The sequence below is a fragment of the Stegostoma tigrinum genome, chromosome 10 (assembly GCF_030684315.1).
Source record: "Stegostoma tigrinum isolate sSteTig4 chromosome 10, sSteTig4.hap1, whole genome shotgun sequence".
NCBI classification, from domain to species: domain Eukaryota; kingdom Metazoa; phylum Chordata; class Chondrichthyes; order Orectolobiformes; family Stegostomatidae; genus Stegostoma; species Stegostoma tigrinum.
Genome location: NC_081363.1, coordinates 55,511,158 through 55,537,264, shown reverse-complemented (window position 1 = coordinate 55,537,264; position 26,107 = coordinate 55,511,158). Strand labels below are relative to the sequence as shown.

The following is a 26,107-nucleotide window of genomic DNA, read 5'->3' as shown; positions in this document are numbered from 1 at the left end:
AGCTGAGGTTCCACCTCTGATGCCTATGGCACACCTCTCGTGACATCTTGCCAACTTGAAAAATAACTATCAATACCTACCTGCTGCTCATGTTAGCCAGTGAATCTTCTGTTCTAGCCAATGTTATCTCCTATACTATGAGCTTTTTTTCTGCAATAGTGTCTGAAGGTCATTGAAGTGACACCTTATCAAATACCTCTGGAAATCTAGTGTAGTCTATATACACTAGTTCTTCTTTATCCACAATACATGCCACTGAAGAATTCCAATAGATTGGTTAAACATGACTTCTCTTTCACAAAACCATGCTGACTCTGCCCAATTACCTTGAACGTATAACCTGCTATAACTTGTTAACTTGTTGAAAATATCTGCTACAGATGTTAAGCTAAGTGGCTGACAGATTACTGTCTCCATTTTTGATCAAAGGAGCTGCATTCACTATCTTTCAATTTAATGGAATGACTCAAGTTAGAGAATTAAAACCAATGCAGCAACTGTCTCACTAGTGAATTTTTCAAAGGACCGGAGGATGGGGATGTGACCTATACGGACTATAGTAAGGTGTTTGACTAGATTCCATATGGTAGACTGGTTAGCAAGGTTTGATCACATGGAATACAGGGAGAAGTAGTCATCTGGATATAGAACTGGTTTGAAGGTAGAACAAAGACGGTGATAGTGGACGCTTGTTTTTCAGACTGGAGGTCTGTGACCAGTGGTGTGCAGCAAGGATTGGTGCTGCGTCACTGCTTTTTGTCATTTATATAAATGATCTGGATGGTGAACATAGAAGGTATAATTACTAAGTCTGCTGATAACACCAAAATTGGTAGTGTAGAGGACAGCCAAGAAGGTTTCCTCAGAGCACAATGGGGCCTTGATCAGATGCGGCGATGGGCTGAGTGGCGGCAGGTGGAGTTTAATTTAGATAAATGTGAGGTGCTACATTTTGGGAAGGCAAATCAGGGCAGGACTTATACATTTAATGGTAAGGTCTTGTAGATTGTTGCTGAACAAGGAGATCTTGGGAGTGCAGTTCCTTGAAAGTAGAGATGCAGGTAGATAGGAGAGTGACGAAGGCATGTGGTATGCTTCCCTTTATTGGTCACCGCACTGACCATAGGAGTTGGGAGGTCATGTTGTGGCAGTACAGGACATTGGTTAGGCCACTTATGGAATACAATTCTGGTCTCCCTGCTATAGGAAGGGTTCTGTAAAACTTGAAAGGGTTCAGAAACAAGTTACAAGGATGTTGCCAGAGTTAGAGGGTTTGAGTTATGGAGAGAGGCTGAATAGACTGGGACTATTTTCCCAGAGGGTCAGAAGCTAAGGTGTTTAGAAGTTTATAAAATCATGACAGGCACAGATGGGAAAAGGCTTTGGTCATTCATCCTAAGGGTAGCAAAGTCCAAAACTAGAAAGCATAGGTTTAAGGTGAGAGGGAAAAGACTGAAAAGGGACCTAACGGGCAACTTTTTCATACAGAGGGTGGTGCTTGCATGGAATGAGCTGCTCGAGGATGTGGTGGAGGTTTGAACAGTTACAAAACTTAAAAGGCATCTGGATGGGTATATGAATAGGAAGGGTTTAGAGGGATATGAGCCAAGTGCTGGCATATTGGACTGGATTATTTTGGATGTCTGGTTGACATGGATGAGTTGGACTGAAGGGATTGTTTCCATGCTGTACAGCTCTATGACTCTACAACATCCATCAGAACATAGGCACTTGTTCGTCCACAGCTTTAACAATTTATACAGTACCTATTCACTGGTGATTGTGATTTTCTTGAGTTCCTCTCCCAATTTTCTGATTAATCAATCCTTATGGCATGTTACTTCTGTACTCTATAATGAAAACTGATGCAAAATATCTGTTCAATCCATCTGTCATTTCCTTATTTTCGGCTATTAATTCTCAAACCTTGCTTTCTATTGGACCAAAGTTCATTTTGTTCACTCCTTTCAATATTTCTAGAAACTTACTATTTGCTTTTTTATTCCCGGTTAGATTTCCCTCCTAATCAAATAATTTCATCCTAAATGTTTTGATTCTTTGTCATTTTTTAGACTCAGATTTATTGTCTGACCTGCCTGACAATTGTCTTTGTACAATTAAATGCTTTTTCTTTAAGTATGATACTATTATTTCTATATTTCTAATTAGCCACAGACAGGGAATTTTTCTTACTTGCTTCAATGTGTCTATTCATATACTTAAATGTCTGCCACTGCATCTGCACTGAACTGTCCTTGAACTTAATTTGACAAGTCACTTTAGTCAACTTTGCTTTCATGACCTCTTAAATGTCCTTATTTAAATTAAAAAGAAATTCTCAGACCCACTTCCCTCTAATTCAAACTGACTGTAAAATTCAGTCATATTCAGCTCGATGCTATCTAGGGGTGCCTTCAATTGGAGATCATTAATTAATCTGGTTGGAAAGAATCAGACTTGTATAGCCGGTCTCTCGTTGGTTCAAGAACTGTTTGTTCTATGAAATTACCCTGAAAAAAAATTTATGATCTTGTCATAGAGGCTACTTTTGTCCATCTGACTTTTCCAGTCAATATTCAGATTAAAATTTCCTATTCAAATTTCCCACTGCCTTTCTGACAAAGTCATTATTTCTTCCTTTATGCCAATCTCTAGTGTTTAATGTTAGGGAGTCTTTACAGCAGTCCCACAGGTGACTTCTTTATCATTTCTCATTTCTACCCAAACTAGTTCCACATCTTAGTTTCCAGAATTGAAGTCATCTCTCCATATTGTGCAAAATCAATTATTAACCAACAAAGCCAACTCTCCACTTTTTACTACTGTCATTCCAAAGTGTCCTGTACCCTTCAAGATTCAGGTTCCAATCAATATCATCTCATGTCTCTGTAATGGCTATCAGAACACGCTTATTCATTCCTATCTGCATTTTCTGTTCATCTAATTTGTATTCTGCTAAGAGCCTTTAGTTTACACTTTATAACCTTCTTCACAAATTTATGTCTTAACTGTTGGTTGAGATTCATACTCTATCCTTTCCTGTCATGATCTGTTTATCATTTACTGTATTAATACCTTTCTCTGTGCCTATGCACTGATGATGTCTTCTTGACTGGAGACGAAATGTTTGCAATTCATTTGCCAAGCTCTTGAACAAACCAACAGCCAACCTTTCTCTTTTGCTTTGACTGTACTCTTTCATTTACCACATCTTCCCAAATTTGATCTCTTGCCTCCACTATTCAATTTAAAAACCTCACTACTTCCCTTGTTATGGAGTTAGGAAGACAGACCACAATGAAAACAGACCAAGTGGAGGCACATAAACTCCAGCCCATAAAGTTTCTGAAGAATCAATACCTGCGAATTTGCAATATGCAAGATGAACCAAACTGTTTATCATTTCTCTGCACCCAGCAATTTCAGAATCACTCCCATGTTCTCCTGGCTTTATGTTAAGGTAGGTTAACTTATTAAGGGTTAATAAAAGATGGTAGGTGTAATTAATTTACAGAGGAACCACAATCTGACTTAATACTGAAACAGGCTAAAAGACTGAATTTACTCTGCTCTAACAATCTGTTTGCTGATGGATAGACGTGAAATCAATGACTTTATTTTTTTAAAAACCCAGTGCACATTAAGTGTTCCCAGGAAGTGCCTGCACTCTTTTCAGGAGGAGAAAGATCATTGCAGCAGTCTTCATCTTTCTAAAGCATAGACTGAAAATAATTGAGAAAGTAATGTCATGTAATCCCTAATTTCTTGAATGGTTCAGGCAGCAGCAACTGATTTACAGACAAGGACAGCCCCAGATTCATTCCCTCATCTGTCATGCAATCTTAGTAAGGACATTTATAAATGGGTCTCAGTATCCACAGTTTGCAGCAAGAAATAATCCAAATAAACCTGACTCTCAGCTGTTGGAAGTACAACAGTAGACAATGGTTGAGGACTTGCTTAGGCTCAGCTGCAAGGCTCCATAAAAACCACTGTCTGGACTTGGGAAGAATAGCTGCTTGGGAAGGTGATTATTTAAAAATAAATTAAGAAAAAATTAAGAAATTCTGAAACAGGAGAAAACCATAAAAGGTCAAAAAGAGGTTGGGGGTTGGATAAATATGGTTCAGAAGTTTCACTTGCTAATTATCATCATTCATTGGTAGAACCTCAGAGACCAATATATCCCAGTTCTTTAACCTATTGCTGAAATAATTGCATCAATCTCATTTAACTGTATCCTCTTGTGCAGCAGAGATTTTGTTATTCCTAATGGTAATATCCCCTTTTTACCCCAGATCTGTCACTGCTGTCTGTTGCAGTACGAATACAATGAAGCTCTTAATTACTGTGCTTTGGTATAATAGAATGTTGACTCACACCTGCAATAAAATAATCAGTAATTAATTGCAGTAAATGTATTTTTGGTTTTGCAACTGTAAAACAATATTTACATGTACACACATAGGACACTGTGTCACAATTGTATTAAATATATATATTTTGATGATGAAAAGTGTGAGGATGATGAAGTTCCAACATTGAACAAAGCTATTTTAAAATTTCATGCGTTTACTATGTTTCCTGTATAAAAAAACTTACTAGGTTAGCACGAACTGCAGAGCATCTTCTAGCCAGTTGTCGAATAAGTGAATGGGCCTCAGGTAGTAATGGCTTTTCTATACAGGCTAACAGTGCGTACAACCATCTGCCCTGTGAAAAAAAATTGAAACACAGTATTGACAGAGCAAACTACACACAAGTCTATAGAGGTCATGACCTTCATAATGAATTGGTAGTGTGTCCTTAGAGCATAGTGTACAATTTTTGGTGTTAAAAGGGTCAACGTTGCATAATTGTTTGGCGAAGCACAAAAAGAATAAACTATTGAGAAAGATTAAAAGTTCTCGAGCTCTAGAACCTATTTGGGTAGTCATTAGATAAGGATCCTACCGGACTCTTTGCAATCTATGTTAATAATCTACAAATGATATCAGCAGCACATTCCATTGAGACTTTTCCTAATGTTAGGGCCATATGAGAAAGAAAACTAGAATCTGAAATTTAGGTGCACTGGGAGAATTGTCACAAGACTTTGCTTTTTCCATAAAATTATTGGGCCAGATTTTCTGAGGAGTGGCAGTCTCATCTAGATTGCCACTGAAGCCAATTGTTTTTATGAAAGGAGGGGGCTCTGTTTTTGAGAGGAGATTTCGCGCAGGTCTCCCTTAGGAATGGGTAGCCTTATTTCCATTCTGACAGTTCTTCTGTAGAGGGGCAAAACCCTACCCCCTTTTCCTCAGCAGTCAGCAACCATAATCTGACATTTCAAAGTCCTTACGTCCACTTTAACAGTTTCTGTCAAGTGTAGGTGCATAAGTTAAGTGTGGCCAAGTCCCCAAGTGCAACTTTTATCTGACAACCAGCCAGTGAAAAATCTATCCTAAGGTTTCAGCTTCCTCTCCCATATCCTTTTTTTAAAAAAACTTCTTTCCCTTTTTTATTTTTACAATCAAACTATTCAGAGATGTTATGACATCCTTTTGGAGCAGGTGAGACTTGAACCTTGGGCTCTATCAGAGTCCTTAGTACCCACTCAAACCCCACCACTCATAGCAATTTTCTTTCATTAATGATTCAATCCATTTTGATTGCTGTAATAAATTTAGCAACAATCACACTATTGGCAAGCTTGTTCATAAAACCATATTCTACCTCTCAATTTATATTCTTATCTCAGATCATGGCCATTTGATCTCAATTTATCAATTGTGAAAAACCTTGTCTATTCATTTATCATTTTCAATGCCTCCATAAAATCCTACTCAAACCTAGGGTAGTTATTGATTGAAGTTTTCCCTGCAACTCACATCACCTGGTAAATCCAGAATATTGGTTAAAGGTAAACTAGGTTAGAGAACAAAAACTATTGCATGGTAACAAAAAACAAACATAATTCCTTAAAATGTTAAGCCAGTAGAGTCAAAGACAGTAACAAAGTTGAAATCAATTGGAAGTTAAGCTAGTTTGGGTGTATCTTAACAATAAAAAAGTTCAATAGAATTCTAATATGCAACTGATTTCTTGATCAGACAGATCATAGTTAAATACAGAGGCCGTTAGCTGGTTGCCTTTGCTGCTGCTGCATTGCATTGGTAGGCTAAGCAATAGAAGATGAAGGATTTTTGATGCCTCAAGTAAATTATGCACATCCATGATTTATGGTCACCTACAGCAACAGGCAGTATGCCAAAGAAGATACTTCCAAGTGTGATTTTAAAACAATCTACGTAGACCACAGGGAAGTAATCACTTACTAATTCTGGATATAATTTTTTATCTCCAAACCAGTTAATGAGATACTCCAATGTGTTAAATACAGTGGGCTGGAAAAAAAGTAAAAACAAGTTATGAATATTCTTGCAAAGGTTACACAGAAACAAGTGACTGAAGCAGAGTTAAATCTGACACAGGAAATCTTGTAAATTTTAACAAAACAAATATCAACTACTGATTCATGTGTTGCTAAAACTGGAAACTAATTAAGCATAGTTATCCAATTAATAAATCACAATGCAGGCTATCCTTGTCTAAGTAGTTGGAATACCATGGACTGAAAATCAAAACCAGTATCTAAGAATATTTACTTAGTAATAAATAGCTTGGTGATGAACACATTTAAAAAGAAACCAGCATTGTGAAATGAATAAAAATAGCTGAATGCTAGAAAGATTCTTTTATTTCTGAAAAAGACTCTCTCATATTTTGCACGTGAAATATTACTGGGAAACTTTACACAAAGTGTTCATATTAGTTTAAGTTTTCCCTGAAATTGATTATTACATCTTCACACACATACAGACTACTTAATCAAAAGCCAATTCTGGTGCAGCTCGGAGTCAATTTTAGTCACTGATAGAACTCATGGGTGATCAATTCATTCTTTAATAACCTTAAGTAACTGATAAAGATAGCTAAGAACCTTCTAAATTATTGAGATACCCAATATAAACGCTGAGAGAGTATCCGGGTCGTGTTGCTGTTCGACTGTTGAGAGATTCTATTTAATAAAACAATCAAATAATTTAAAAATAGCTGCTCCTTCAACAACTGAGTAATGGAGGCAATACAACAACCTATGGATCTATTTCAGCTGCTAAATGTTTTCATGATAGAGGAATAATGCAATAACTCGGTGGGTACATATTTATTAAGTGAAAAACTTCCTAATGGTGATACTTGTGTTGCAGCTGAAGATAAAACTTCATTGTATTTAATTTGGGGTCACTACTTCGCACTAATGAAGTTAAATTGCATTTAACAGAACAAAAACTAGGATATTACAGGAATGCTAAAGATTTTTTTCAAGTCTTCAGGTATTCAAGTTCCATAATTTTAAGAAGAGGATTATGTAATGCATTGCAAACCATATAACATTGCTGATGTACTTTAAATGTTGGAAATAAAATTTATTTTAACAAACATACGCAAAATAGAATGAAGGAAAGATTGAATACCAACATTTTATAAACAAATTAAAAAAGTGTTCAGCTCAATTTACAATTCTTCAGATGATGAAGCATCCCATGACAACAGTCAAGATCTTGACATTATGTTTGCTGATAGGTGGCAAGAAACATAATGTGTCATTAGGGCCCAATAATAATCAACTCCAAGATGGGACAGTTTAAACATCTTCTCAAGCCCTTCAAAACAACACAATCAATCATCAAATACCCCAAAAGGAACTTAACCAGACCGGCCCCACAAATTCTGATCATTACAGCAAAGGGAAATTCTGCTGCAGGTAACTAAACTGAATCTTTGAAGTGTGGAAAAACACCTGCAATGCACAAGTCAGGAGAGTGATGTTAAAATCTACCACTTGTGAGTGCAACTACAATGCCACTAAAGAATTTGACACCTCAAGGACAAACAACCTAAATGATCAGCACCCTAATACGACATAACTCCAATTTTCCATTTACATGGTGCACTTTCAATTTGCCCAAAGCTTTTTCTCCAGAAGCTTCCAATTCAACATTTTCAGCAATAGATAGAGTGATACAGTCAAAGGAACACTACCACCTGCAAGATTTCCTCTAAATCACACTGTTATGATTCAGAAACACAGGTGGAGTGTGTCTCAAATTCAGCTACCCAAAAAAACAGGGTTATGCAAAAACTGGATATTGTTCTCTTGGGCACCATTCCCAGAGTAAGTGCAGGAATGAAGAAATTACTGTCAAGCTGATCCCAGAAAAGAGAATCAGTGAGAGAGTTGTGTGCAAACAAGACCCCTGTGCACTGCAGCACATCAGCCATTTCTCCCGGTCTCAACTTTTACAGTTCAAGCAAATACTCTTCCTGCAAGAATTAGTCCAATCTAAGATCAACAGATGTATAATAATTTGCCCAATCAAAGTTTTAAAGCTTCAGTGGCTTTGCTCACAATGCTTGAGACCTTGTACCTTTTAAGCACCCTTGTGCTGTGATCAAATTGTGCAATAGAGTCGATCTGTGTGAAGGAGCTGGTTGCAAATCAAGGACAATCTGAAATCTGACACGATCTTGGTCCTGAGATTGCCAAATTTGGGTGGCTATAAATATCATTTGTTCATTGATGGTGGGCTAAAGTTTTGCACGTCCCTATCCAACAGTATTTTGGGAGTACTGTGACCACAGGTGACACCACACCTCTTGAAAAACAATAAAGCCTGCCCCATTGGCTACACACTAATAGAAATAAGCTATGTTCTAAAATTTCACTGTGTGAAGAAATTCTCAGCCTGTCATTCAATTTTCAAAACTGATAACCTTTTGTTCTTCACCCTCAACTACAGAAAATAATTCTGCAGTAACCACCCAATCAAAATCCTTGATAATTTTAAAACGGAAATTGAATATCCTTTTAATGTTTTGTGCTCGAGTTAGAACATTCCAGTGTTTTAAGATTTTCTTTGAAACAACTATGCTTTTAATTCATTGCCATCATCATGGTGCATCTGCACTGTAAGCTTTCTATGGCTTTAATATTCTATTCAATTTAAATGCACAAAAATACAAAAGAAGTTAATTAATAATCAATTTTTTAAAAAAAATCGACATTACTTCTTTCTTATACTCCTTAAAAACACTGAAAATTTACTCTGCCTACAGGCATACTTTCAGAGGTTAATGTAATTAAATCTCTAGCTGTATATGTTTACCTTTGCTTTTCACTATCTTTCCTGTGAGATTAAGCATTGTTATTCCTTTAGGGTAATTTTAATGCACATCTCAGGAAAGGCAGGAGAGAAATTAATTTGTCCAAAAGGGGCTGCAAACAGCTACAAATGCATCCATTTTGATTTAACTAGGGTGGATGTAGGTTTGGGAATCAAAATAAATGAGACATCATGCCTCAGCATTTCTCAGCTTTCTGGATGCAACACCTCCAGCAAGAGTTTCCAAGAATTCTGCCAGATCCAAGAGGTCATGTGTGTTTCCAACATGAGTTGGGGATCAGGAGGAAGAAATGCTTACCAACTTTCCTCCTTAAACTTGCAACAGCCAGCTGATACCATCCCAATCTCCATTTTTACCTCTGCCCTGTAATATCCTCACTCTCCCCCATGTGATCACATCGCCAAGTGCAAGAGGCAATCCTAAATACAGCAAGCCTGGCACTGGATGATTTATAACAAAACACCCCCATGTTTATTAAGTTGTACAAGGTAGCAAATATTACTTCAGTAAGGTATTATTGTGTCCTTTTAAGTCAGGAAAGGTCAGGCAAGTTTGATTTAATTAATTGTAGTTTGACAAATTAGAATGGAAGGCCAGAACGCAGCTTGGAAACATCCTACATTTTAAAATTATTTTCCACCCATAACAAAGCTGGACATCTGTGTGCAACCTGTGTTGTCCTGATGCTCCTTGTTAAAAACATATTGCTTGAGGATTTCCAATGATGTTGTTCAAATAATGGACTCAAAGAATTAGTTTTTATTTAAAACATGCAGTATTTTAAGCTGCAGTACTGTTGCTGCAAGGTCACAAGATAGAAGTATTTTAATATGCACAACTTCAAAAGGTTAGAACTCATTTATTGCTTGGTTTAGAATATAGTTGCAGTTCAGAAAGCCTTCACATTTCAAGATTATATAGCTTGAGATTGTAGATGAAAACTTTAGACTTTACACTGAAATTTGTCAGAAGATCAGCATTTGAACACTGCTAAAAAGCAAACAAAGTGTGAAATCTACACATACCTGACTCATTCTGCTGACAATGCTCAACAAGGGAGGAAATCCTACCTGCAAAATAATCAACGGTCTATAGTAATTTAAACATATCACAATAATAAAACAGAAAACAAAAATATAAATAGCAATAACAAACTCCATAAGTATTAGCACGCACAAGAGATGCAAACAACAATTGCATCTCACCATACATGCTTCTTATAATATTTCTGATAATCACAACGAAAGAATTTCACAGATTCCCAGTTAGGCCCCAGCAGGTGAACTAAAGAAGCTGCATAACTAAACATTGGGACTAGAATTTTCAAACGGTTGCTGACAAGACAGTAGGGGACCTGTATAGGGTTTGGGAATGCATTACAATCTGTAGCAGGCTTTGCTATTCTCTTCAATTTAGCCATAACATTAGCATCTCCCTCTTTGGGCCCTCCAACTAATCACAGGACAGATACAGTTTGTCAGCCTTCCTGTCAAACATTAGATGTTTACTTAAAAAGGGTGCCAAGATGGGTTAGAATGGCTGAACTATAATTTTTGAAGCTGCAGTAATAGAAGATGGGAGAGGAGACTTGAGAAGGTTTTTTGTACTAGCAGTTTCTGCTGTAAGATTCAAAGGTCTACACTAACGTGATCTTGCCTGCAAATGGGAGGAAGTGAACAACTTCTCCAGCTGAGGAGGTGTGCATAACAGAAGCCAAGTTACTCAGAAGAAATGTGGTCACTGTAATTACAGATGCAATTGGAGACAGTGCACCAATTAGTTCCAGATTCTTAGGAGAGCAGGCAAGAGGAATTGTTTAACCTCTTTAGGTGTCAAATCTACATTCTTGACTTTGCCAGCATTGTCCTGAGGAGTGCATAGCAAGAGACAGGAGGTGCCTTTCAAAGTGCAGCTCAACACATTCATGTTTCACTTAGACACATTCTATTCACCTCTTACACTGATGCCTCACAGTAACTCTTCACAAATATCTATTCCTCCCAGACACAAACAATTACTCATATCTCTCTAAATAAAAACCAAAAGAACTGCAGATGCTGTAAATCAGGAACAAAAACAAAGTTTCTGGAAAAGCTCAGCAGGCCTGGCAGCATCTGTGGAGGAGAAAACAGAATTAACGTTTCGGGTCCAGTGACCTTTCCTCCGAACTGATGTGCCCATCTACACCATTTGGAAGAAGATTTTGTTCCAGGATGCTATGTTTCAACAGCAATCTGCTATGAATGACTGAATCTCTTGGTGCTTACATGTATCAAAAGACTAATTCTCTGCCTGTACCAGTTTTCTGGGTCTTATTTTCTTGGTGTGGATCTGTGCAGACATCTTCTCTGTACTGTGACCAGCATGTCACTGAGGAAATACAGTTGGTGCTGATGTGGTTTCTTTTGATCTTTATTTCAGGGCAAGGTAGAGCCATGCGGTGGTAAAGCCTAACAGCAGAAAAGTGCAGTTGAAGGAAAGTGAAGAGCGAATGAGTTTTTTTTTCTAAATTTACTCATGGGACATGGGCATTGCTGACTGATCAGCATTTATTGCCTGTTCTCAGTTGCCCTTGATGGTGAGTTGCCTTCTTGAAGTGTTGCAGTCCATGCGATGTAGATTGACCCACAATGCTCTTAGGGAGGGAATTCCAGGATTTTGACCCAGTGACAATGAAGGAATGGTGAAATACTTTTAAGTCAGGATGGTGAGTGACTTGGAGGGGAACTTGCAGGTAGTGGTGTTCTCACGTTTGCCCTTGTCCTTCTTGATGGAAGTGGTTTGAAAGGAGTAGTCCAAGGATCTTCCGTGTATTTTTGCAGTGTATCTTGTAGACAGTATACACTGCTGGTAATGAACGTTGGAGGTTGCGGGAGTGGATGTTTGTGAATGTGGTGTGGTGTAAATCAAACTGACTGCTTTGTCCTAGATTGTGTCAAGCGGTGGGGAATATTCCATCCAACTCCTGACTTGAGGCTTGTAGGTGGTGGACAGGCTTTGGGGAATCAGTTGGTGAGTTACATACTGCAGTATTCCTATCATCTGACCTGCTCTTGCAGTCAGTTCAGTTGAGGTTTGGTCAACGGTAACCCCAAGGATGTTGATAGTGGGGGATTCAGTGATGGTAACACCACTGAATGTCAAGGGTTGTGATTAAATTGTCTCTTATTGCAGACGGCTTTGCCTGGCATTTGTGTGGTGAATGTTACTTGCCACTTGTCAGCCCAAGTCTGGATACTGTCCAGGTCATTCTGCATTTGAACATGGAGTGCCTCAGTATCTGGGGAGTTGCGAACAGTGCTGAACATGTTCGCCGATAATTGCACAATCACCACTTCTGATGCTATGATGGATGGACGGTTGAAATGACATCCATGAAGTTGGTAATCACCTGTCAAGCAATGAAACCATCTGAGAAATGTGCGTTATAAGGAGGCTATTACCTGGCCGTGGCTTGAACTTTTCTATTTCACTGATCAAAGGCTTCCTAGTTTCACCTGACTGGCCGTGGTGAGTTACTGACAACTGAGGAAGTAGATATTCTGGCTGTAAAGCCAGTGTGTTTGGTTAAAACTGCAGTTACTTATTCACATATTTAAATTAGTTAACCAACAGCTGTACATCAGTTTGGTATGTGGAACCAATGTACTTTTACAGGATTTAATTCCTCACACATACCCTGACCTAGTCCCCACTCTTGCTAAGAAAAAAACGTCACCCAACATTGAGGAGAGAGATTTGTGAAACTGAGTTTCTTAAGTAACTTCTCTCTATACTACTCGGAGATATAATTTACACCCATGTTTTACATACCATTGCCATAATGAGATATTTTGCATCGTAAATTGCTGCCTTTTACTATGGTACACACTGCTTTCTGCTGTTTCCTTTGCAAGTCACATTATCCTGATTCCTTTCGGTACTCATACTTAAGCATCTGTTGTAACAAATGTTCCAGACCCACACACTGAATGTGAAAGCATCTGCACTTGTCCTGATGAATAAATACTGTGCCTTGTGATTGCCAAATCTGGACAAGGGTCATTTCACAACAGACCTGCTACTCTATTGGCAGGATACTGGACATACAACACATATGAAGAACATCCAGCTGTTATGCTCCTAACTTTGATATGCATCCTCCTCTTGCAGCCATAAAACAAATACATCAGCAGCTGGCACTAGTAATTTATATTTGCTGAAAGGCTCAAATGTTACTGATGCCAGATGTTCATTAATTCACCAAAGCTTCAGTAGCATGCCTTCCAATAGTGCAGTCTACTTTACTATCCTAAGACCCATTTGCAAACAATTGCATCAGTTAATTGTTTTTTCATGTTCAATACCACTGCTATTATGGTGACAGGCAGAGGTAAAATGTTGCAGTTATATAGCAAGTGATCACATTTGTCAAAGCGCCTCATTTAAATGAATTATTTCTAAGGATAGTGATAAATGTAATCTTGCTTTGTTTCAATGATCTTCAGGTCAATACTCTGTCCTAAATAGGAAAATAAACATAAATGTGCATAGTAATATATTCTTATGCTTGACAACTAGGACAAGATTGGTGTCAAAACTTCTAATAAACTTAACTGAACTGGTATCCCTGCAACAGGTCAATTTGTCTACATTGCATTTCCAATAGAAAGGGTTCAAACAAAACCAAGAGCAGTGCAAAAATAACTAAATCTTCATTATTTTCATCAATTCCATGTATAATAATTTCTTTAACTTAACACAAAGGTTTATTTGATGCTAATCCCCAATGTGCAGAGGCAGTTGATTTCAAATTTTGTTATTTAGATGTAAATAATAAATTAATTACCTGCACATAGTCAATTCCTGGGCTATCAGTCTCATCAGTGTTTGGTGATACATATGAGTCAAAGTATAATTTTTCTCCAAGACAAAACTTCTTCCATCCTTCTTCATCATCAGATGCTGGCTGTGAAGTTAACAGATTTCAAATAATTCAGAATAAAAAGGTTTCATTGTCTCCAAGGAAACTCTGTTTAAATAGAAGTGATATGTCAATCTTTGAATCACATTGAGAATGTTACAAGAAAGAAGCCATCCATATTTATGTTAAATATTAGTACATGGGATGTGGACATCACGGTATTTATTACCGATTGCTACTTCCCCTGGAGGTGGCGGTGTGCTGTCCCGTTGAACTTTGTGCAGTCTTTTGTGAGCAGATACATCCAGTGTTGTTAGGAAGTGAGTTCCAAAATTCTGACTCAGCAACAGTGAAGGAACAATAATATAATACCAGCTGAAAATGGTGTGTGTCTTGGAGGAGAACTTGTATGTGGGCGTGATTCCATGCATCCGCAGTGGTTATCCTTTCAGGAGATAGATATCGCAGATTTAGTTGGTGCTGATGAATTACATCACTGGATACTGTACCTGGCAGCTACTACTGTCACTCAATGTGGATGCGGTGCCAATCAAACAAGTGCTTTGTCCTTGGTGATTTCAAGTTTTCATTGTTGTTGGATCAGCACTCATCTGGGCAAGCAGAGAGTATTCCATCATGCTCATCATTTGTGCCTTGTGGATGGTGGACAAGCTTCTCACTTCAGAAGTCAGAGTCTCTCACCTGCTCTTAAAGTCACAGCATTTGTGTGTCTAATTTAGTTCAACAGTAGTCCCCAGAATGTTGATCGTAGTGGATAAAGCAATGATATCGCCATTTAACACTGGGGCAAATGGTTAGATTGTCTAGTTGGAGATGGAAATGCATGGCATTTGCACGGTGAAAGTGTTACTTTCATTTATCACAAACTCAAGCCTAGAAGTTCTCCAGATCTTCCTGCTTGTAGACACGATTGTTTCAGCATGAGGAATCAGGAATGGTGCTGAACATTATTCATTGATGATAGCATACTCTGATATTACGATGGAGGGAAGATCATCGAGGAAGCTGCTCAATGAATCTATGACAACACCCCAAACGACTCCTGCAGTGATTCCGGGGATAGAAGTGATTGACTCTCAATAGCCACAACCATCTTCCTTCAATGGGTCTGCTCTGTTGGTAGGATAGGGCATACACATTGATGGTGACGGCATGTCTTATCTGTAAGCTAAGTTTTTGAATATGTGATTATAACAGCCTATCACTAGATGGCAGCAAGACATTGTTGAATGCTTTTCCTTCATAACCAAAGGATGCAATTAGCAGTTTGGGTGATGTGTAGATTGGTTAAATGTAACAATGAAAATGTATCAGAATTACACTATCTGCAGGAAATTAGTCTACATTCACCTACTGGTCACTATATCAAAGTAAGAGAGGGAGAGTATATGAACCACAGATTTGTGAAAGCTTTGGAAGGACAGTGCAAATTTTAAGATAAATAAAATATCAGGGTGTCCAAAGGAACGTGCTATTGCTTTAAAATATAATTGACTTTAATCATGAATAACTCCAGTCTGCAAGATATGAAGCAAGGAATAAGTTCAGCATTGAATAGAATTGAACTGAGAGTAGGAAGCTAGAGGCCAGAAAATAGTCTTTGTTAGCACTGTGTTGATTGCTGCACTTAGAAACATAAGTGTTGTGGGTGAGCAAAGCTCACTTGTTTAAAGTTCTGGCCTGTGTGTCTAATTAACCACTAATTCTGGACTTGCTTCAGCTGAGTAGATTATATAAATAATAACATTCCCACCCTATCTTCTTGAAGATGTCGATTCCCTGCTGAAGTAAAGTTGTACGAGTGACAGTCAACCTGCAGTGCTTCACCCAAATGAATGGTCTTTACATGCAATCCTGTAAACCATCTAGCGAGTAGGCAAATAATTAAAATGGTGCAGCACATTACAGACAAATCCAATTCTTGTCATCTTTGCCGTAACATTCAGAGGTCCTTTGGTCATCAGGAGGAAAACTAAACCTTCCTTCTCCAGTCCTATCATAAATCAATTAATTCAGTACACATTCAGAAGATTAAACATGGCCCCACATATTGCTCAGAAATGCTGATTAACCAGCTGATTCCCAAAACTAACCATGTGAATGATTCACTTAAGGAAAGGTTTGAAATTATGAAAAGAAGTATCAAAAGCACCAACAAAACAAAGTGCTGAAGAAACTCAGAGGTTTGGGAGCATCTGTGGAGAGAGAAAGAGTTAACTTTGAGTCCATTGTGACTTCTTTTCTGGATTTTTAAAAAAAATCAAAATAGAGTTTTACATAAGTCTAGTAAAGAGTTAAGATTTGTCAGCACCATTTCTAGATCTGCCCTCAACAATTCCAAAACAAACTTTTGCTGCCTCCTCATTACCATGATTGAGACATGTAACCTCCTGCAGCCTCCATTACTGGATGGCTACAATGAATTAGGGCTCTAACAGCATACATAGCTAGCATATGTTCCAGCTCTTCAAAGCAGTGTCTCTCTCAAAGAGACGCTGCACTGCAACATAAGTCTGAAAGAAACTGGAAACCAATGCATTCAGGATGAAGAAAAATACAGCACCAGCTAAAGGAGAGGAGACTCCCAAATCACGTTCTTAAAGGATGTGGATAAGGGAAAGTGAATTTGATGCTCAGATCTGGCCATGAGGACATGTCATAAAGAGGACCTCATACAAGTACTCCTGCTCAGTGAATGCACCTTTGCACCAGTTCTCGTATCCACCAAACCACCAGGTTGTTGAGCCGCCACGGTATGACACCTCCATCACTCACCCAGCTACAATTAACAACATTTAGAAATCATACCTAATGTTCACATATATGACCTCACCTATACACTTTTCAATTATGTCATTCTCCTATCCTAATCTCATTGCTTCCAGACAGCTCCAGTTATTCAGGTTTTGCAATGGACATCACCAGTGTCAGGCAATAACAGACCTCTCTTATGCTAAAGGACATCTATAACACAATGTGGTATAAGCAACTCAGTGGTGATGAGGGTGGGATCCACCACTCTATTCAATTACTCAGAGGGCAGATGCTCCGAATGACAGGGCCAGCAGCAACAGAGGCTGTGACATCTAATGCCACTGAGAACATTCAGGAGATGTTAGCTTGAAGCCTAATGTCCCTTCTCAACTCTCTTCTGTCCTTTCTACTCAGGTCTTTTAAACTGAAACTTACCAGTGGGTTGTTCTTGGATATCTGGATTTCCTTCCACCTATCTCTTACCCCAACGTTTCCCCTGTCCCTTTTCATACTTTATGCTTTCAGATACAAAAGATCTTCCTCCTGGCCAGCTTGAAAAGCCATGAGGAAAGGGGCAACAAGCATATACCAACAATTAGGAAGCACTGTCACTTGACGACACAATCTCAGGCACTAGGCCTACACATAGGTTAGTAGCTAGTGCAGGCTTGTGGTGAGTTACTGGGCAAACTGCCAGATCATGGGAAAAGGGTAGCTCACACCGCAACTCATCAGAAAGCACAACTGTGCAAGTTCTCCTTGCACCAACAGGGTTTTGGCAACGCTCTTGCTACTGCCTCTTAACCAGTCAACATTGCCAATACTGAGCTGGACAGTCCAAGGCCAGGCTCCTCAAAGTCCAGGTATAATAAAAGGTCAGGTGCAGTTTCCTCCTTGAAATTCTTAATTTGTCCACCAGAAATACTTCAGCTACTGGGATAGTACAATACTGGAAAAAGCGCATGACAAATCAGTTGAAAGTAGGAGAACTAAGCTTTGAAAACTTTAGTGGACAGCGTCTTCTGTAGAGAACCTTCCTCCTCTGTATATATGCTCTGATCCATATCAGAAGCCAATACAACATAGCCCCTGTACCTGGGTCAGATATGCCTCAGTTCTTGCTTCCTGAACGGACTAAACTGCCAGAAACTCAGCACATTTATTTAGGCGGTGTTTGTGGAAACTAATCAAATTTTTAAAAAAGCTGCTGTAGGCAGCTCTTGTGGTGCGAAAGTAGTGACTATACCCCTGGACTAGGAGGCCTAGGTTCAAAAACAACCTGTTCCAGAGGTGCATAATAACATCTATGATCAGGGTGATTAGAAAATAGGTTAAATAAATATTTTTGAAAAATAATAAGGTGCTGCAGAGGGGCTCTTGTGGCGTAGAGCTAGTGTTCCTACCTCTGAGCCAGGAGGCCTAGGTTCAAGTTCCACTGCCCCAAACATGTGTCATTATGTGTCTGAACAGGTTGGTTTAAAAAAAATAAGCTGCTGCAGCCGATCCATCCCTCACCTTTGATTGTTTGCATTGCGCATAACAGGCTTTGCTTGTAAATACTCAACTGGATACACGCGTGTCTTTATTGGTTGTGGTTGCTGGTTTAAAAAAAGTCACTTCGATTTTGGTGGTGGGAAAGTGCTCACTTGTGTGTATTAACACTTCTGATTAGAGCAAAAAGGCAAGAAAAAAGAAATAAGCTGATGCAGGGCCCATCTTGCTGCGGAACACTTGCTATTTGTGGAGTGATGACTAAACTTATCCAATGGGCCTATGTGGTCCAAATATGGTAGATGGGCATTATATCCGCTGCTCGGGTGGTATGATATCAGGATAGCAATGACAGCAAAAGCAGTCGCTTTTGATGCATATAGGGGATGGCCACTCAAAAGGGCACACAACATCAGAAGCAACAGGGGCACAGCATGCACCAGCAAAAGAAGGAGCCCTCAGCTTCAATAGCTTAGCCTCCAATAGAGAGAGGAAACCAAGCTCATGCTCAAAATTTATTTCCCAAAATGTCAAATTCAAATCGCAATTTATTCTGGTTGATTTCTTGTAACATAAAGTGATCCTTTCAGTGAAAATTTCAACGTCAATTTTTTTTCCTGCATCTATCATTCATTAACAGGTTTACAAGCCCTTTTGAAGATACATCCATTCACATTTCCACTTCAAATTCAATATAAAGGGTGTTGAATCAGTCTAAACCACATACCAGCATTACATTACTGTCCAAAGGTTGTGCCTTCCAATGATCCCGGTGTTTGGCAATACTCTGGGAAATAAGGAAGTAAAAATTAACGTCTTTTTCCAAAAATACACGCATCATTGTCCTGATGTTAAAACAAAAAAAATACCAAATATCGCTAGAAAACCCGTATAAAGTTATACCTTCAAATAAGCATTTAGCTAGTGATGATGTCTGGGACTATATCCCACACCTACAATTTATCCTGCAGCATTTCCTATTAATGTTTTACATAATAAATTAGCACAGAGGCACCCCGATGGCCGCAATCATTCACTGTACATTTTCATTGTTGAATTACACGTTCAAATATCAAAACAAACACCATTTGGTGAGCGTTTTTAAACCTTTTGAAACTGAATATTTCCACTGATTAGCTATACTGTAAACAATTTAAAATTAGAACTTGGTATGAAATGCCACAGAATCACTATATTATTATTTTGCGTATTAAAATGTACTAATTAGAGGTCACAGCATACCATATTCAACAAGCAGCTTCTTTACTATGCAACATTGCCTGCTGGCCGGATAATTAATGCTGGTTTCCCACGAAAATAAATTGTGAATGCATTTTCATCACCAAGTTCTTAAATATCTACAGAAATAATTTAACAATGCAAATATTTTACCTGTCGGAGGACTGAAAAATTAGCTACTTGTTGCTGCTGCCAACGAAGACTGGGAGAAAATCCTGCAGGGGCAGGTTGACATCCTGATAGCTAAAATACATAAATTACAACAAATTTACAAAATGTGCAACAACATGGTAACCTAAGATATCCATGCTTAAACTCTGATGAATGTGGGCTGCATTTTTACAGCTGAGCGGCGATGGACTGCGTGACTCAAATCCTCATATGACAATGTAACTATATTAGTTATATTTATGTTTTATGATTTTAATATTTTCTATTTGAAAAAATCAATTAAAGAAAGGAACAATAAGAGTGGAGCTGCGCTTTTTAACAGATGCGACAAAAAGTTAATTTGACTTCAACACAGTGCATTTTGGGTACCTGCTTTGGTTTCTGAATTGCAATCCACAGCTTTTTTTTTTAAAAGATTAAGTTATCACTTTTGGGGGCAGAACAGGAGGGCATAGAAAAATGTTGTTGTAATTTGAATAAAATATTCAACATGATTTTGGACAACACTACAGTATCTCATCACGTAAATAGATACAATGACAACGTAATATTTGAACTTTTCAAAATCATTTGAGAGGAAAAAAAACTGCATTACTTTTGCCACAATCCCACAAGACCATGCATACATTTCGAAATAAATCCATTCTAGTCACAGTCAATGTACAAGCCCAATTTATGTTTAAACTGAACATAAGATGGCCAAAATTTTATTAAATATTTTCATTGCAGAGTTAGATCTTTGATTGACAAGGCATCTAAGTGTTATAGGGGAAACAATGGAGTAAGACCACAATCAGAAAGCCATTATCTCATTGCTGCTGGCTCAATGGGCCAACTAACCTTCTTGTGCTCCAGTTTCAGATAATCTGAAAATCACGTGCACAACACTAAAGGACAAAAACCTTAAAACCAAGTATCGATTTAAAAAAAACAGGCTCAAATGAAAATAGTATTTTTTTGTTGTTACATTAAGAAAAACATGCATCTATCAGTTCATTGGTTAACTTTTAAAGTACTGTACCAACAAATATTTCAAAGTACAATCACTATTGTCAAGCAGGAAATGTATGCATACCTAGATCCAAACAACTTGTGAATGGATATCCAGCTAACTTATTTGGATGGAATTTATTAAGAGAAATGTTGGTCAGGATAGATAAAACTCTTTAATCTTCTCTGAAGTCATTTTCCTAATGTGACATACAAAAGGTCTAAAACTATAATAAATGCTCAGCGCTACAGAAAAGCATGTCTAAAAATGTATTTCCTTGGGTGAATTAAGCTACTTTTCTGTCAATTTCTCTTTAAGAAACAGTTTCTACTGTGAAGATGGAGCCAATTTTCCTCAGTCAGTTACATCTTTCTGCTAAATTTTATGTATTGATATAGATTGGTACTACAGAAATAAAAGTGGGCAAGAAACAATTAAAAATATATACATGCTCTTTCCAAACAAATTTCATATGGGTTTCATGTAATATATCAAATTATTGTACTTACTGAGACATTCACTGTTGGATTCCGCTTCAACTTTCTTGGGTCAATTTTTGCCACTACTACTTCAGGACATCGCGAAGCTTCAATCCTGAGTGCAAAATTTAAAACAACTTCTAAATTACAATGTGTAGGCTAAACTAAATAATGAACATGAACCAAAATCATGCAGTTACTGATTTCGTAGTTAGCAATTTTCACCTGAGTTACATTTGAATGTGTGCTCTCATTCCCATGATCTTGTGCCACCTATTACAGTGATATCTTCCCAGCCCGCTATTAATACCATACTAGGATGACAAATAGTACACGGCACAAGCTGTATTTGATTTAAATCTAAACTATAATAGAACATTTACAACTCAAGTTACACGGAATACAAAAGTCTTCACAAGGAAGACTTTTCAACTATTTTTCAAATCATATCAAATATTTAATTGCAATTTTGGCAATTCTTCCTCTTTTACTTACTGAACTCTTTTCAAGTATTCCTGGGGTGTTCTGGGTGGCACACTAGGATCAAAGTCTTCAATGGTATCCCAGTCATCCACAGGCAATTGCCTGGGCATCAAATCTTCCTCAAAATTCATTCCTGTCACGCTTTTCTCCACACTATTTTAAAAAAGTTAGACTTATATCTAATTTGCCAGGGACAAAATTCACTATCTATGAAAATGAAACAGCAAGAGTTCAGAACTGAAAGACAATGATGCATCATCACTCCCTGCAGATATATTTTAAGAAAACAGTTGTTTCTGACCATCTTAAATTTTTAGATCAGTTTGCATTTGAAAAGTGTACTGTTGTAAAATACACATTACAGTCAGTGATTATGATATCTGAATAATCAGGTACTTAACTCTCTTTATTTCATTATTAGAGACTTTGCACATGTTTGGATGAGTATCCATTTAAAGCATTATTCTGGTTTGGTGCCTGATTTATGGCCAAACCTACTGAAGGTACCTCTACTATTTCGCAGGCAGAAATGGATCCAAAATGTCAAACAAAAACTGATTTAAAAGCAATTAGTAGTATTTTGATTTGAGAATGAAATTCTTAAAGTGTTGTTTGTATCAGTGATTCAAACAGAAATTAACACACCAAAACAATAATTGTAAGTCACACTGGATGCTGTCCTTCCTCTAGAAGAAAGATGAAGGTAGGCCTGTTGTGTGTTGGATGGAGTTAAACTCCAAGTTTTGGATATTCCCCTCATTTTCCTTGTCAGTCCTCTAAAAGGACTATTTTCTCCAGGATACCTTGGTCCACTCCTCCTCCAGTCCCAAAACCTCCCACAGCATCTTGCCCTGCGACTACAGAAGGTGGAATACCTGCCTGTTTAGTTCCTTCCTCCTCACTATCCAAGGACCCAAATGCCTTCCAGGTGAAGCAGCATTTACCTGCACTTCACACAATCCAGTCTACTGTAGTCACTGCTCACAATCTCCTCTACATTGGAGAAATGAAGTAGACTGCAATGCAGAATTCCCACGTTTTGTCTGCAAGACAAAGACCCTTAGGTTCCAGTTGCCTGCCATTTCAATATACAGCCTTGTTCCCTGGCCAACATCTGTCTAAGGCTTGTTGATCTCAGCGCAAGCTAGAAGAACAGCACCTCACTTTCTGCTTAGGAACTCTACAGCCTTCTTGACTCAATATCGAGTTCAACAATTTTAGGGCTTCATGCACCTTCTCCCATGACCTTACCCTAATCCACACACACCAGGCCTTATTATCACATGCTCTGCTATTACACACAACCCATTGTTACCCACTACTAGACCCCATTAGCAGCTATTCATTCTCCTAGGCTGACCAGCATCCACTCCTTTGTCAGTCCAACTCTTCTTCTCTCCCTCTATGGGCTGTATCTCTACATGTTGTAGAATTGCTAGAGTGCGGATGAGGGCCATTTCACACATCAGGTCCATCTGACCTTCTGAAGAGACCCTACCCAGACCCATCCCTTTACCCTATCCTTGTAACCCTGCATTTCCCATGTCTAAGATAATAAAATGTGAGGCTGGATGAACACAGCAGGCCAAGCAGCATCTCAGGAGCACAAAAGCTGACGTTTCGGGCCTGGACCCTTCATCAGAGCTGAAGGGTCCAGGCCCGAAACGTCAGCTTTTGTGCTCCTGAGATGCTGCTTGGCCTGCTGTGTTCATCCAGCCTCACATTTTATTATCTTGGAATCTCCAGCATCTGCAGTTCCCATTATCTCTGATACCATTTCCCATGTCTAATTCACCTAACCTGCACATCCCTGGACACTATGGACAATTTGGCAAGGTCAATCCACCTAACCGGCATACCTTTAGCCTGTGGCAGGAAACCAGAACACCCAGAGGAAACTCACACAGACACAAGGAGAATGTGCAAACTCCAAACAGTCACCCACGGCTGGAATTGAAACCGGGTTCCTGGCGCTGTGAGGCACCAGTGTTCACTACTGAGCCACTGTACTGCCTACTGTTTATTCCTTATCCTCTCTCCCACCACATTTTCTGCATAAAAACAAACATTTTCCTAGCTATTATCAGTTCTGAAGAAGGGTCACTGGATCCAAAACATTAACTCTGATTTCTCTCCACAGGTGCTGCCAGACATGCTGAAATTTTCCAACAATTTGTTTTTGTTTCAAAATTTTGGATGCTATGTTCCAATTTGTTGCTGCAGTGGCCTAACTAAATCAATTCAATAAGAAAACAAGAAAATGCTGGAGATACTCAAGAGGTCTGGTAGCATCTGTGCAGAGAGAAAAAGTTAATGTTCCAAGAATTTTTTCATAACTGGTTTTATTTCAGATTTCCATCATCTGCACTATTTTGCTTTAATTTTCAGTTGAAATTATTTTTAAAAGGTGCATCAAGACAAGCTGTGATAAGTTACTTTGCAAACACAAAGGTGACAGCCTAGACATCAGTGAAACTGAAAAGCAAACTTAAAGCAGTTCATCAGATCTCAAAATGGAAAAACTAAATGACAGACAATCGTAAAGGCTATTTTCAGCAAAGAACATGGAACATAATATTTGCAAAAATATTTATAACTCACTGCAGTTAAATAATTAAGGCTCATTTCCAGAACTGGCATATTTTATGTCATACTACTGATGCAGCCGGATTTCAGATATATTTCCCATTGCAGGGAATGGAAATACAGGCTTAGGGCAAGGCACGGCTAAACCACATATGAAGAATAATATGTACTTTCTGCTAGTCACAGTGATCGTGTTGGAAGGTCAGCATTAGGCCAGAACCCTCTCTCCCCTCCCTCAAACTGCCCATACTCACCAACCTCAGGGTCATGACCTCCTAATATCACATGGCCACTGGTAGCCAATCACCACCTTCCCCTTGCCCTGTGCCGCCCTGTCCAGATTTTTAACAGCTCCCCTCCATCAAATACTCCACCTAGAGGTAGAAGCGTCAATCCACTTCATGTTAAACCGTCGCTGTACCAGTTTTGTGTAACCGGTGTGTACGATATTAACCAGAACGTACAGCATTGCATGCTGTCCCCTGCGCAATGACGGAGGACGGTAAAGGGACAGTAATGCGACTGCGCAATGATGGAAGGCGGTAAAGGGACGGTTATGCGCCTGCGCTTAAACGGCGGACGGTAAAGTGACGGTAAAGCGACTGCGCGGTGACGGTATGCTGAAGTGGAATTTCGATGGGCAACGTTGGAAATGTTGACTACTCCTTTCTTTCAGATACTGCCTGACTTGGCGTGTTCTTCCAGCTTCCTGTTTGTCTACCTTAGGATTCCAACATCTGCAGTTTTTTTTTGTTTCTACGTAAAGTGATGTTACTGAGGGTTTTTGTTCTGTAGAAATGATGATACAGAAACGTTCGTATTGTGAAAGTAGGAGATTATACTCTTGTTAATGATGGGCTATAATTTTATCCACATGCACTGTATTATGTAGCTATCGTCGATGCACTGCGTTTTGGTGGAGAAATAACTTTTTTTGTAATTTCGTTATTGAGTTCAGCTTACTCCAGTTCATTGAGACTGCCTACGGGTAGTCTATGCTATTGTTCCTGTTTTGACTCTCCTGGTGCTGGAAGTAAAACATAATATGTCCTCGCTCAAAGTTGTGTTTCTTTAAAAAAATCATAAATTAAATTTGTGAAGTGAATTATAGAGTCCCATTGGAATCAATGCTGATTTTATTATATTATTGACACATGTACCAAGATGCAGTGAAAAGTATTGTTTTGCATGCTAACCAGACAAATCACACCTCACAGAAATATGTCAGAGTAATAGCAGAATGCGGAATATAATGTTACAGCTACAGAGAAGCTCAGAGAAAGATCATCTCTAATATATGAGAAATCCATTCATAAGTCTGACTACTGCAGAGAAGAAGCTGTCTTAAGTTTGTGTCTTCAACTCTTGTGTCTTCTACCTGATGGAAGAGGTAGAAGATAGAATAAATGATTTTTATGGCTGCTTTCCAGAGGGAGTGAGAAGTCTAGACGGTGTCAGTGGAAGGAAGGCTGGCTTTCATGATGGACTAAGCTGCATTCATGACTCTGTAATCTCTTGCAGTCTTGGGTAGAGCAGTTGCCATACCAAGCTGTGATGCATCTGGATAGGATGCTTTCTATGGCCCACCTATAAAAATTGGTAAGAAGCATTGTGGACGCTGAATTTCCTTAACCTTCTGAGGAAGTACAGGCATTAGTGTGCTTTGTTGACTGTAGCATCAACATGGATGGACCAGGATTGATCATTGGTGACATTTACTCCTTGGAACTTGAAACTCTCCACCACCTCCACCTCAGCACC

At 38.6% G+C, this 26,107-nt stretch overlaps 1 protein-coding gene across 5 annotated transcripts in view; it reads right to left on the bottom strand.

Moving 5' to 3' along the window:
- The window catches only part of gemin2 (gem (nuclear organelle) associated protein 2), a 28,613-nt gene extending 3,734 nt beyond the window's left edge, over positions 1-24,879 (bottom strand). The window contains exons 1-9 of one of the 5 annotated variants that reach the window (XM_048538491.1): positions 24,811-24,879; positions 21,773-21,913; positions 21,308-21,392; positions 19,790-19,879; positions 19,125-19,184; positions 14,057-14,176; positions 10,254-10,298; positions 6,318-6,386; positions 4,603-4,713 (exon numbers count right to left, since the gene is read on the bottom strand). In XM_048538491.1, the coding sequence (XP_048394448.1) occupies positions 4,603-4,713; positions 6,318-6,386; positions 10,254-10,298; positions 14,057-14,176; positions 19,125-19,184; positions 19,790-19,879; positions 21,308-21,392; positions 21,773-21,913; positions 24,811-24,815 (726 nt within the window). In that variant the 5' untranslated portion in view covers positions 24,816-24,879. The other 4 variants (XM_048538490.2, XM_048538492.2, XM_048538493.2 and 1 more) reach the window with 4 other exon arrangements.
- Positions 24,880-26,107: the final 1,228 nt, after the last annotated feature.